Source organism: Chelonia mydas, chromosome 5 (genome assembly GCF_015237465.2).
Source record: "Chelonia mydas isolate rCheMyd1 chromosome 5, rCheMyd1.pri.v2, whole genome shotgun sequence".
Taxonomy (NCBI): Eukaryota; Metazoa; Chordata; order Testudines; family Cheloniidae; genus Chelonia; species Chelonia mydas.
In genome coordinates, this window is record NC_051245.2 from 79,429,591 (window position 1) to 79,444,046 (window position 14,456).

Sequence of the window (14,456 nt, forward strand, 5' to 3'; positions counted from 1 at the left end):
GATCATATTTTTGATGGGAGGTTATTTATGCAATAGGCACCATACCAAGAATTGCAAAGTTATAGAAAAGCTCTGATTATCATCACCCCTCTTGGAATTGTCATTATTATGGAGGTGTCAGTTGACTCCATAGCTAAAGAGGCATTGAGATTTACACAGGGCTTTGGAGCCGAGCCCAGAGCTGGAGCGCGGAGCAGCTCCAGAGCAGTGGAGCTGCAGGTTTTTGCCTGGAGATGGAGCGGAGCTGGAGCACAGCTCCAAAGCCCTGGATTTACAGTAATATGGGGATTACTTTCATATATTATGTAAGCAAAATCAGGAATATCTAAACTCACAGCACTTACTCCTAGATAGAAAGTTAATTTTCTAGAAAGTTATAAGTATATTGGTTCACTTCTTTAGACGTTAGGAAGTTAAAATGACTCCTTTCACATTTAGATTTGCAGTTTAATGTCTCTTTTGGATTGCTGTACTTTATTAGTCATGTCTAAATATGCAACTTGGTCCAGTGAACCACAGCACATTTGTCGAAAACGAAGGTGGAAGCATTAATGGATTGGAAGGGCTCCATGTAAGGAGCCAGGGAAGCAAGGTGGGCAGCTGAGGAGTTGGTCTGAAGAGGGTATACAACAGGGTGACGGATGCAGGGTACCAGGATGTGCAGGACTGGGGAGCACAGCTGAACAACATGCTCCTCACTGACTCCTCAGCCCAATGGCCAGACTGCTTGCCTTTCTCATTAGCCTACTTCCTCACCCGATTCTCCAATCCTTCTACCCAGTCTGGCTCCCTGGTTCGTGCTTTCCACTATACCCTCAGTCCTTGGTCCCATTAATTATTTTTATATACAGAAGTCTCTTTTTAAAATGATTTTTAAATACTGTAAAAATGTGTAAAACAATGGAAAATTATAAAAAGTTTACAAGTGGAAGAGAAATCAGAAAACAAGGTTATAGATAGATGAAAACATTGAACTGATTAATGGAAGAGCCCCAGAGAAGTGTGGAGGATTGGGAAGCAGAGAACTGGTGTAGATCTCCATGAGGTCCAAGGAAGACGGGGTGAAGAAAACGGGAATAGAGCATATGGGACACAATGGGGGTTGTGGGCATCAGGTATGGAAGTGGTCAGGGAACTGTAGAGAGGAGGTATCTGGATAGGTGGTTCAGAGAACTAGGAATGCACAAATTCAAGTGTTTATAGGGGAGTTGCAGGAGGCAGACACACACATGGAGCTGGGGAGGCAGGGATGAGGAGGGACATGGGGAGACAGAGAGAAGAGGGAATCTTTGAACACTTCACACATTTTTTACACTTCCACCATGGATAAAATCCTCTCCCTTTTTCCTCCATTTCATTCCTTCTCGCTCCCCTTTGTGCAACACAACAGTAATTCATATACCACATACAGACATGCAGAAGTCTGCAAGACAGAAATTCACTGCAGTGGGCCTCTCATGTCATTGCACGGTTGGCCTCCTGCAGATTTTGCACACTAATCCCATTTTGTTAGTAATTTAAAACACAAACACACATTAAAAGATCATTAAGTCTAGAGCTGGTCAGAAAGAAAATGTTCATCTGAAAAAAATGTCAGTGAAAAAGTGGGGAAAAAAAAACTTTTGTGAAAAAATGTTCTCTGACCTCTCATTAACTTAAAAATACAATCACTGGAAAACCAAGGAAAACACCAGGAAAGGGAACGTTAACATCCAGACCAACCTCACGTGCCTTACTACACACACATCAAACAATGCAAATACACACACACAGAGATTCCTGAGCTCCAGAATAAAACCACTTTCATTTCCAATCCCTCACAATGCACACATCCAGGTCCTCAATCACACAAGCTTACTAGCTTAACTCTGACTTCAGATTTTTTTAAGTACCAATAATACATACTACATGTCTGTCAGTATCATGCCTGATGTCATATGTGAGCATGACTGTAAGGAACTGGACATAAGCATTTTGAGTGGTTGCATTTTGCAAATGAAAGTGAGTTTGTGGTGGAAGTAAGGAGTCTCTGAGTCCACCTGGTATTATGATGCCTAGGTGGTAAGGGAGGTTAATATTGCCTTAACTGGAGATTTTCTTGAATTTTAGTGATTTCATTTCAAGGAGTTTGACTCAAGCAACTTTAACAGTAATTTAACAAAGTTTTGGTGTATGAGAATAAATCAGAAGACACAATTATTAGAGAATCCCTCACTGAGAGAGAAGCTCAAGAGGTTCACACTAACAGCCGAATTTTGCCTTTCTTACTAGCGGAAAACTCCCAAGACCTGCAAGGTCTGGATAGTGAGCAAAATGGATGCAGCTTCCTTTAAACACCGGGGAAAACGTAAGACTTACCTGTACAGTTTCTTTCCTCCATATCTAAAGCAAACCCGCTGTTACATCTACACTTGAAACTTCCAATTGTGTTCCTGCATTTGCCATTCCTGCACATACCAGGGAACACTTTACATTCATTAATATCTATGAAGAAAAAAAATAAAACAGAACATTTAAATGATTAACAGGGAAACTGTGTCAAGAGTGGTAATTTCCCATTCATTTCTACACAGTGTATACTGAACACCATTTTGTTATCCCACAAAATAAACCTGGCAGTGTGTAAGACATTGTCGCTTCATTCCTGCTGCTGAAAGTCATTCTTTTTTAGAAACTGAACTTCAGCTACCACTGTGAGGTTGTGAATTCAAAACAAAGCAGGAAAGGGAATGAGGAAACCCTGTGCAATAAACTGTGCCTATAAAACACAGCCTGAGAAAGAAGCAGTGAGGAGCCATGCCAGCCCAGTTGTAACTTGGTGAGAAAGTTTGTGGCTCCCTGAAACTCTTTCCGAGATTCCCAGAGCAAATGAGGACTTTTTAGCAGCTTTGCAGACTAGTACAGTGGAGTGGCGGGGGGTATAGTCCCATACTTTCACTCCTCTTTGGGGCAAAATAGTCCCTTGCAATGTATGGAGCGAGCAGTCCTCACATTCTCCATAGCACAGGGACTGCAATTGTAACAGACCTTCCACAGGGCTTATAAAAGAGGCTCTTTGTGTACACACAAGAGCCACTCAGGCCCTAAACACATTCTGATGAGCACTATACATTACTTATAGGTACCATTCTACTGGATGAATACCCTTAACTGAGAAGCATCCATTTTATGGAACAAAACTGTAGCCTGGAGACATCAGTATGTGCAGAGGAAAGTGCTGGTACAAGTACAAGAGAAAACAATAGGCACAGAAAAGCAGAGCTAAATCCTGGACAAAATACTAGTGCTTAATCCTTGTTCAGGCTAACTTCCACTGAATTTAATAGTTTTACCTGAGTAAGGACAGTAACAATTAAATATCAGAACTGATGAATGGTTATGCATAATGACAAAATGTTGAAGTTCCTCCAAACAATATGTTTTTTTTCATGACAAAGGCTTTGCTTGTTCAAAAATATTTCAGAATGATCTCACCATAAAAATGAAATCAGGATAGAAAAGGTGAGAATATCCTTATTACTTAAAGTCTTTAATTTTCTGTGGGACGGAGAAACTGGTGTTTCTGTCCTCTTTTACCTGTCACCTCCATCCCCCCTAACCCCACTTCTGGCCACACATATACCTTCCAAGAATGTAACAATCCACAGTTCTCCTTCCACAACCCAGGCCCACTCGGGCATCAATAAATATCTCACCTCCAGCTCCTCAGGCAGTTTCCAACCCTCTCAGTCTGAGAATGAAGCAAGAGCCACTTAGGCAGCATGCAGAGGGGAAGGGCAGTGGCCTTCTCCTTCCTTTCTCTATCACTGCTGGTACTGTCTTCACTATCTTCTCTAACCAGAATATTCAGCTTCAGTATCATCTCAGCCACTTTTTTCCTTCTCATCCAAAATGGATGCTGTTGCTCAATCCTGCAGGTTTTTCCTCTACATCATCATCTCCAAAACATATCCATCCCTCTCCACTCACATGCTCAAGAACCATGACTATGTCCTAATCTCTTGCCTTGACTTGGCTTCCCAGACTCTCATCTTACCCCCACTCCAGTATATCCAGAATGCTGCCACAAAACACATTCCACATATGGAGGGAAAGGAGATGACTATCTGAACTAATATTTGTTATGTTTTAATTTTAATTTAATTTTAATTAATTTAATTTTAATTGATAACATCTCTAATCATACAAACCTTGGTGTTTTCCCTTTAAGAACTGACAGATACAAATAACACCCACTTTCAACTCCAGTAAGCTATGTGCAGCGAAGTATGGATTTTACCTTTATAAAATGGCCTGCCAGTTAGAACATCTCCCCTGTTGGAAAAGCCAGGTCCCCTAGGGCATAAAGCCTCATATTCTTTGGTGCCAGGCTTAGGACATTCCTCACAGTCTGAGCCCCAAGCAGCACCAACAGCACAGCAGCAGGCATCCATACGAAACTTGCCCGGTACAGACTGAATGCACTCATCTTCATCCCACTTCAGGTAGCATTGCTCCATGCGAATATCTGCACATTTCATACAACAAAGGCAATTATACCATGTTACAGAGTAACCGTGCTAAATTTAATGAATTTTCTATAAACAGTTATTTTTGAATTATGCATGCATGATGTTCAGCCTTTTATAGCTCTAGGGAGAGAGAGTACAAGATCAGATCTGTGCTTGAGACACCAACATGCGTGCTTGATATTCCATCATACGAACTACACAGATGCATACGTACTGTTGCTAATGTTACATTATTGATGGATTTCTAGATTTGTATTGTTTCACACTGAGTAAAAGTATCTCCAGAAAGAGAGGTGCAGATCACAAGGTTTCAATGCAAATGTTATGACCTTTGCATTATTACAACATCAAGGTATAGTGTTGCCATGACATGAATGTGCTCCGTTGATTGTTTGTGTGTATTTGGTAGGAAGCAGAAGTATATTTATTCATAGTTCAAAGATACTCTAATTTATAAATATGGTATGGCATATATAGTAAAAATCAGCTATTCTTTAAAATTGGTGATATTGGATTAATAACATGAAGAATTCAGAAGATTTTAGATACAGGTTTAAGCAAAATTTGGTGCAGGTTCTGCTGGTTTTTGTTGACCTTGTGTTAACAGCTCAAAGTAGTAACAAAAAAAACCCCCAAAACAAAACCCTAGAATACTTTAATGTAAGTTCACATTTAGGGTCACATTTAGGGACAAATTTTCTAATGTGTATCCAAATGGGTGGATCTACCAAAAAGGTACATACACCAATTGGACCTACAAAATCCACATCTGCATACTGTACTATCTAGAGAAGCATTACATCTCTAATTTACATATGTAGTTGTGTGTGTATGTGCGTGTTTTAAGACAGAAAGTGCACGTGTACGTTTTTCCAAGCTTACCTGTTTCACCCATTAAAAATAAGCTGCACAGTGTTATACACACCAAACATGCCAAAAATCTCCCAGTAAAGCATGTCAGAATGTCTCACTCTTTTCACAAATTTCTTATGCATTTTTTCATCATGCCAAGAAATAACTCAAATTTTTTTTAAGGAAGTTGTTTAATTTAAAGGATTAAATCAATACAAAAAATGCATTTTATAGCTAAGCCGCTAAATGGTCATTTCTAGCCTGGAGGGGAACTTTTAAGTCCAAGTCATGAATACCTGACAAATAGTGTTCGTAATAGAAATGTTGAAAACACGCTACTGTAAGCCTCTATGATATTGTTCAGAAGTTTAGTGAAAGATTCGTCATCACCAAGACATCCACATATACGTACTGATTCCAAGCATACTGGAAATACCCATTTCCTAGAGGTATCTGGCTAGCTGTATAAGCCCAAAGGGCACGGCAGGGGGCTTATCAAATCTCTGCATTGAGTTATAGAAGTTTCAAGAAAATACGTAACAGCACATTCCAAAGTTTGTTATTAACCTACATCTTTATTTTTTTCAACAGAGCAAAAAGGGTCTGGTTGACTCTTCTGAACTCATAATCCTGCATTTAATTTTATAGATTTCCCTTTCCAGTTCGGATTCCTCCCAGATTTACTTTTCTAAACATCCAGATTGAAACCTGATGGACAAATCTGTGACAATGCTCTGTTAGCATTCCAGAACTCTGCCAGTACCAGTGTAAGATTTAGCAACTGCAGAATAGTGTAAGTACTAAGGGCCTGCTCCTATGCCCATTCAGGCCAACAGAACTTTTGTCACTGACTTCAGTTAATGGAAAGATACTCACTTACATCAATGGGAATTAGATTAGACCTTAAGAAACGGTGTATTCTACAGAAAAGGGGGACAGTTACAGTGTGCAAGGAAAAACATGAAGACAAATGCACTGTGTAAGTAACACAACTCAGACTAGGATACAAAGAGCACTGTTGATATGGAGAGAAAACCAATCTACAGCTCCAAAACAAAATATGTTGTATGAATCGGTCATATGACAGACTAGACCAGGAATTAGGTTTTAATAAGCATTGTCTGGCTTTTTTAATGCTCAACAGGGGAAATGAAGGACTGATGAGGGAAGATGGAAGAGCTAAAAATGACACAGATGAGTTATAGATATATTTTCCATGCAAATCCTTCAAAATAATATAAATTTCCTGTGTAAATTTCCTGTATATGCATCTTGATTTAAAACAATTTACAGCACAAATGTAAGAACTGGAAATGTAATCCTCATGGTTTCCATGCCCCCTCAAGATGTATAATTATTTTCTGCTCATGCGACCGAGCGACCACATTGCTAATACATACTTGCTTTCATTAAAACCACTGTAGTACATTAAGCAGTTTGCAGCAAGTAAACTTACTTCAGGAATGTCTCATGTGGCCCAAATTGCCTAGGTAGTCTAACAGAAGATTTATGCCATGTAATTTAAACTGGCATTTATTGGTTAAACCCTGGCAAAATGAAGTGGTGGACTTAAGATAAAGTTGTAATATATATTGTTTTAAAATCAAAGTCCCTCCTATCAGTTCTCACCTCCATCCACCAATTGTAAGCATCACACTGCTCCTTGTAACCTTTCCTACAGATGCTGGAAATAACATTACCAAGCATGGAATAAAGTCTAAGCCACACCTACTGTACAAAACTACATAAAGATGCCAATTACACACACACACACATCCTGATTTTCTGTGAGCAAACAAATATGGGAAAATGGAAGTCCATACCAGAAACAAACATATTTGCTAGATTAGATTTTGAGTTAGTTCCTTTTTCTTTGATACATTAACATTCACTATATGCATATCTGAGTTCTTATCAAAGCTTTGATTTTTATATACACATGCTAAAAAAAGAGCACCAAGCCACATGCTATAACTGAAAATAACTTAAAGATACAATAGAATTAATGCCCAGAATTAATTACTAAAGTGCAACATATAATCCACTATAAACTACTACCGGCAATGCAAAAGCTCAAATCCCACTCCAACAATTCCTCACCTTTAGATACTCTACATTATCTTCAACTCCCCTTCTCCCCCTGAAAAGCAAATTACTGATTCATATCAGCTGCTGCTAAGTAATAGCATAAATAGAACTACAGCTAACACAGAATGAACAGGATTGCCATCTTGCTCAACTTCAGTCTTTAATGGGGGGTGGAGGGGAATTCCTTGAAGCATGGCAACTGCTCTTAAAGTAAAGGAAAATATGAAGGCCTTGATCCTGCAAATCCAGGTGTGATGCAGAGCAGGGAGTGCAAGGTGGGTTGCACTTTCAAGCCTGAGTGAAGAGGACACATAGGTGCAAGTGTGGTTAAACACTAGGCAGAGTCCTCTAAAATGACTGAAAATAAGTCTCAAAAGCTTTTGCTGCTGACCTCTTACTGTGATAAAAATGGATTGGGTATAGGGCATGGGCATGTCAGAGACATCTTAAATGTACTGCTTATCCAGTTAATGAGAAGATTAGCAGTGCACTTCTCACTCTAGTCTTACATCTGCTTCTATGTAGGAGTGACAAAGCAGCTGAGCATTAGTGCTCCCATTAATACTGCAGTCCCCTCCCTGTCCTTGAGCTTATTATACATGTAACCATTCTACACATGTCCTGTAAAAAATCAAGCTTTAAGGGCCAGATTTTCAAAAGAGCTCAGCTCCCCAGCAGGAACCTATATAAATGACCAGAGTGGATGTGGAGCTCCCTAAACAAACAAAAATTAAACTAAGAGTAAGCATACATATAAAATATATATTCTCTCAAGTTCACTATATCAGAGGAAATATCATTCTATGAAGAAAACCCCCCTAAACCTGGTAACAGAAACTGTAAGCCGGCTTGTTATACCCTCATCAACAGTCCACAGCCTCCAAGGCAAGTCAATACCCCAATGTACCATACTGGAATAATTTTAAGGAAAACTTCTCTTGCCTGAGTCCATTGACTTGCCCAGCACAGGTTTATTTTGTTGTTTCCTGGACTTGACAAGTGGAATTTTCCTTCTTAATTAAGTCCCCCACCTCCACTCCCAAATGGGATGTTGTTTCTAATTCTCTCTCTCTCTCTCTCTCTCTCTTTGGATATTACATTTTTAAATGTATTCAATATGTTTTGAGCTGCTATAACAACATTCTGGTTGTCTTACCTCCCAACTGAATGTGAGTTCCCTAGGAGAAATGTTCAGAAAGTACAAATGTAAGGCTATAACAATAAAGCTGTAGAGCCTTCCAAAAAGCATTATAAGCTCACAAATTTGAAAGTGGCTGAAAAACTAGGACAATTTAAAACTACTGGAGCATGTCACTTTGGACAATCTCTTAGAAAGCCACAGTCATCCATGCTGAGACATTCTAAAAATTGAAATGAAATAATTAATTTTAAATTATTTTTCCTGGTACCTGCCAGAAACCTGATTTCAATTTTTAACTAAATGCATTTTTCACTCTAAGCCAAAAATCCAAAAAGAAAAATCAGCTGGTTTCTACAAAATGCTCAGTTTAAAAAATAATTTTCCTTTCTTAGAAAATAGTCAAAATGTTGCTCTTCATACTTCAGCCACCAGAACTGCATTAACTCCACTAACGCCATACAAACTCCAGAATCTATACAAAGTGCACAGTTCTTTGGCTGCCAGTTTCCCCATCTGCATCCACTGGTCCCGTTCCATTTCCAAACAGGGAATTTGCAAGCAGCAGTGTGACGCTCACAGCTGTTGGACAGAGGTGAAGAGTGTGGCATGAAAATGTTTCAGACTTTTAATTTAAACATGTACTTAATCACAAATCACCTAAGTCCATTACTGTATTTTGCCAAGCTTTTGCCAATAAATGTCCATTTAAATTACAAGGTAAAAGTCTTATTTAATATGATACAAGAGTTTGGGGCATATGAATGCAGGTTTTATAGCTTCTCGGTTATGTAAAATGCAGGTTCTCTAATGGAAAAAAATGTTCCTTTTCTATCCATTGAAAAATATTCTCATTTCTACTGGAACAACTTCAGATTTCACATCCAACTCCTGATACTATCTCTGTTTTTAATACAGCACCCTGAGGCATACGTATGCAATCAGGACCAAAAGTATACAAAAGCTACAGAGACCCTTGTGTCCAGGAACTCCCCTCGTAGCGTTTGGAATTGCTGCAGTAAGTCTCTACAACTCACCATGATGAGATATGGGTATAGGCCCCTTTCCTTATGGTAGAGTTCTAAAGAGTTTCTATATTTATTTTTTTAGATGTCAGTCTTATATAAACTCCACACCAAATGGAGCACATTGAAAGCTCTGTGCACCATGGACAGACATTTAAAAACAATAATGATAATAAAGGAGATATAAAGTAAAAATTAACCAAAGCAGCACACCCCATCTCCTACATCTTTAGACCGCATCATTCACATGACCAGTACAGACTAAAACCCCCACCAAGCAAATCCCACCTTCAACTGCCTCTTCTCAGCCCTTCATCAACATCCTGAAAACAGATGGGCTTCACAGCATGCCAAGAATGTCAACATATGAACACTATTTCAGACCTTGGGAGACAGAGCATTCCAAAGGAAAGGGTCCTTTACAGAGAATGCTTTGCAAGCAGACCCTATCTTTTACAATGGGGAGAATCAAGATCAAAGGCTTTTTCTGATCATAACTGTGGTAATATGACCTGGACAGAGAGAGGCTGTCTCTCAGGTAGGCAGGTCCCAAGACTTTTAGGACATTATAGGTCAAATCATTACCTTACACTCCACCTGGAAACAGACAGCCAGGCAGTGCAGATTACTGAGCACTGAAAACATATTCTGCCAAAAGCAGAATGATGCTTTCTGAACCTAAATTTCCAGATAGAAACTGATAATCTTCCAGAAGGTCCAGGTGGCCTAAAACAGTGTGGCTCTATGTGTATCACACTGCACATGAGGCAGGGACAGATCAGTTCACTGTTCTTCCCCTAATCCAGAAGTATAAGCTATGGCCTTTCTGCAAGGGTGTGCCATGCCCTACTTCTGGACTGCGGATAAAAATTATATGTCCCATCACTTTTGCAATTCTAGGGGACAAAGTCCTATCCCATAGGATTTGCTAACAGGTTCAAGATTTGGCCATTAGAAAACTATAAAATGTAATGTTAACACTGACTCATTGATTAGGAAAATCACATGCCTACAATAGCTGTAGTATGTATTAAACTTAGTGTAGTTTAATACATACTACAGTATTAGTATTAAGTATTTAGTATTTAGTATTTCCTTCTGAGCCACAAGGAAGAACAATGTGCTGATTTCTCTGTAACTACTATGCTTGAACATGAGTTCCTTAGCCCCTGTGAGCCACATGTGTGATATGCTTTGCAACTAATTCAGGAAAGAAGGGGTTAACAGAAGCAATGAATAATACAACTTCAACTGGTTAATTTTTTAAAGCACAGAGGTTTACATTTTTTGATACCTAAAGGTCTTCTTTTCTGTGTCAGAGTGTCAGTTTCTTCTGTTGACTAAATGCTGAAATCTAAAAACTTGATCTAACACTGCAGTAAAGACAAGCCATCTCCTTTCAGATAAGCCTACCTCAAGTGAGAGCAGCCATACCGCAAAACAACACTTGAGCAGCACAGAGTGTTTGGATTAGCAGCACAGAGCTGCTGCATCCCAACTGCATTCCTAGCATGAGCATCAGCAATAATCAAGCTTCAACCCATACCCTATGACGGGCCAGCTAGCTCAAGTTTAAAACTCCTCTTCATCTGAGCGATTTTTGTGTGTGCAAGGGAGTCAGGGTAGAGGCAACACTCAAGCTAGACCTTGAGCAAACACTGCAGTGAAAACAAGCCCTAAACCAGATGTCTATCTTTAGCACCTCTTATATAGACCTCCCTAAGCTGGCGGAAGTGTTGAGTATTAAACAGACATAAATTAAAATATAAACATGAACTTAAAAAAAATACCTTTCAAGGAACAGTGCATTCCAGAAACTATAGGACTATTTTAAACTGTGCAAAGAACATGAGAAGTCAGTCACAGAGCTAAGGAACAGTAAGAGGTGACCATGTTTTTACCTAAACACACTCGACCTGTTCCATCCAGTGTCAGGCCTTCTGGACATTCACAGTGAAATGATCCTCTGCTGTTAACACAACGTCCATTGGTACAAACACCAGGGAAAACATCACACTCATTTACATCTGATGTGAAATGAAGCATAAAAAGAAGTTTAAATTTGCATTCTTAATTTATTAAGGTAGCTACAGCCTTATTGAGGATTTAAAGTTATGTCACGGCAATCAAAACATTTTCAGTTATACAATACTAGGATCTGAAGACTGTTCTTTCTTACACCTGGCAGCCTCCTGGGGGCTGTTCCAACACCTGTGAATCACCATGGTATAAACACACCCCTAGCCATATTTCCTTTTTTGTGGAAAGGTCTCCTGTGCTGGGAGTGAGGGTGGATAAAGTAACAGAGATTCTGTTTATTTAGGGGGAAACCGAGGGTGCTGGACCCATCAAGTTTCCATCTGCTCTGTATCATCCGAACAGAGATTTCCTTGATTTCCTTTGCTTCTCCAATACCTTAGGATAAGGCAACACTTTCCAACAGTCACCATTGACTGTAATGGCAGCCACCAAATGTCAATTTGGTTAACTTCTCCAACAGGGATGTAATGTAATGAATCCTCTTTTTCTTTTTTTTTTAAACCGGATAAAGTGTGCCACTCCTGAGTAAGAAAGAATTACTTCACCTTCACAGGTAACTCCCTTAACTCTGGCAAATCCTCTTGGGCAAGCTGCATCTGGAAACAAAAAAAAAAGGAACAATTATTTTCAGAATTATACGACTTTAATAGTTAATCATAATCTGAAATGTTGTGACCTTTTCCCCCCTCAAATTTATACAAATTTTCCCCCCTCAAATTTATAAGGGCCTAACAAAGTGGAACAGTGGCATATTCTTAGTATTAAGGGCCCATTTAAAAAGAAAGAGCAGAAATGCCCTGATGTTGTCTCAATAGCGAGTGGCATGACTAGCTTAATGATGCAAGGGCATATAAATTAATTCTGTCTCTTTCCCATTTGTCCTGCTCCTTAGAGCAACTGCTGTGATCCTTCCTTTTTCACACATCGGGAGCTCAGACAATATTCCTGCTTTCAATCTCCAGTCCCAGAGGATATTAAGCTCTGAGATTTAGAAATTATGCTATTTTGCAAGCAGCAATAGTAGAGAAACAAGGTGGGAGAGCTGTAGAGCCCTGTAAGATGGAAAGGTCACTGCCTTGGGCTGCAGCCTGAGCTTGAACATCGACACTGCAATTAAGCAGCCCCTTAGCTTGAGCCCTATGAGCCTGAGTCAGCTAGCATGAGCCAGCCCTGGGTGTCTAATTGCAGTGTAGACATATTCAGAGTGTCACAGCTAAACACAAGGTGGAACAGATTGTTTAGCATAAGTCACTAACACACATTTCAAGGGACCATTCAAGGTGAAATAGTCCATGAACACCCCTCCAGTCATAAGGGGGAAAAGGTCGGGGGGCAGCGTAATGGTTGTCTGGTTTCACCCTCATAGTTGTCATTGGAGCATTTTGTGTACTGAATGAGGTACATTGCATGTTGTGATAGGCATGTGTTGTACCCATTGATCTTGAGAGGTGTGTTGAGGGAGGTGTTGATCATTGTAGCAGTGGAGATATGTCCTCCACTTTTGCATTTGTTGTTCTGTCAGGATCTGGTACTGCTTTGAGTTGGTGTGTCCTGTCTGTGGGGAGCTTGTTTCTGATGATGAGCATGGAAAGGTTGGGAGAATTATTTCAAGGCCAAAAGAGGGGGTTCAGGAAAGATTTATTTCAGGATTGGGTCCTCATTAAGTATGGGTTGTAATTGTTTGATGCTACCCCATATGGGTTCCAGTGTGGGTAGTAAGTGACAACTAGGAGTGCGTGGTCAGAGAGGGTTTTATTTCTGTATTGAAGTAGGTTCCCTCAGGGTATTTGGGTGGCCTGCTCCATGATGCAGTCTACTTCTCTGGTGGAGTGTCCTTGGTGAAGGTGGTTTGGAGTATGTTAAGGTGTATATCCCTGACTTTCTCGGAACATATTCTGTGGTATCTGACTGCCTGGTTTTAGATAAACAGATGTTGTGGTGTGTATGTGGGTTTCTTGTATGTAGTTGTCTGCAGGGTTCCATTGTTGAAGCTGATTGTTGTGTCCAGGAAGCTGATGCTTCTGTGGAAGAGTTCTAGAGAGAGTTCAATGGATGGGTGGTGGCTGTTGAAGCTGTGGTGGAAATGAGGATGAAAATATTATTGATGCATCTCAACGATATCAGTAGTTGCATGGTGCATTTGTCCAAAAATTCTTCTTCAAGGCAGCACACGAAGAAGTTGGCATATTGCGGAGCCATCCGAGTACCCATGGCTGTTCCCATGGTTTGGCCAAAAGTGTTTTTTGTCGAATGTAAAATCGTTCTGGGTGAGGATGAAATGGATGAGTTTGGCGATGTGTTTGCACTGGCTATCTAAGAGTTTTCCATTGTCGTGTAAACATTTGAGGCAGCCAGCGATGCCATCATTCTGAGGGATGTTGGTGCAGGGAGGGAGGTGATTCATGGTGGCAAGGATGGTGTTCTGAGGGAGGTTGTTAATGTTGTGGAGTTTGTGGAGAAAGTCAGTTGTGTCCTGGAGGAAACTGGCCCTTTGTCTGTTGAGTGGTTTGAAGATGGTTTCTATGAGTCCCAATATTCCTTCAGTAAGATTACTGTGGCCAGATATGGTGGGTGTCCCTGGGTTCCTCAACCACGATGACTGTATTAACAAGGCTAATGGACTACTCTCTGACACCACCTACTATAAAGAATTCAGAGAAGATCCCACACCACAATTTAACCAGGAATTTAAGGATATCATCAAATCCTCCCCCAAACAACTCCAAGAGAAACTCTACAAACTCATCCCCCAAGAACCCACCCCAAGAACCTTATACATGTTTCCCAAGATATTCAAACAAG

At 40.0% G+C, this 14,456-nt stretch overlaps 1 protein-coding gene across 1 annotated transcript in view; it reads right to left on the bottom strand.

The window, feature by feature from the left end:
- The window catches only part of FBN2 (fibrillin 2), a 242,827-nt gene that overhangs the window by 94,812 nt on the left and 133,559 nt on the right, over positions 1–14,456 (bottom strand). The window contains exons 22-25 of the mRNA XM_037901659.2: positions 12,200–12,250; positions 11,516–11,641; positions 4,280–4,507; positions 2,359–2,484 (exon numbers count right to left, since the gene is read on the bottom strand). Of these exons, the coding sequence (XP_037757587.1) occupies positions 2,359–2,484; positions 4,280–4,507; positions 11,516–11,641; positions 12,200–12,250 (531 nt within the window). The remainder of the gene's footprint in view (positions 1–2,358; positions 2,485–4,279; positions 4,508–11,515; positions 11,642–12,199; positions 12,251–14,456) is intronic.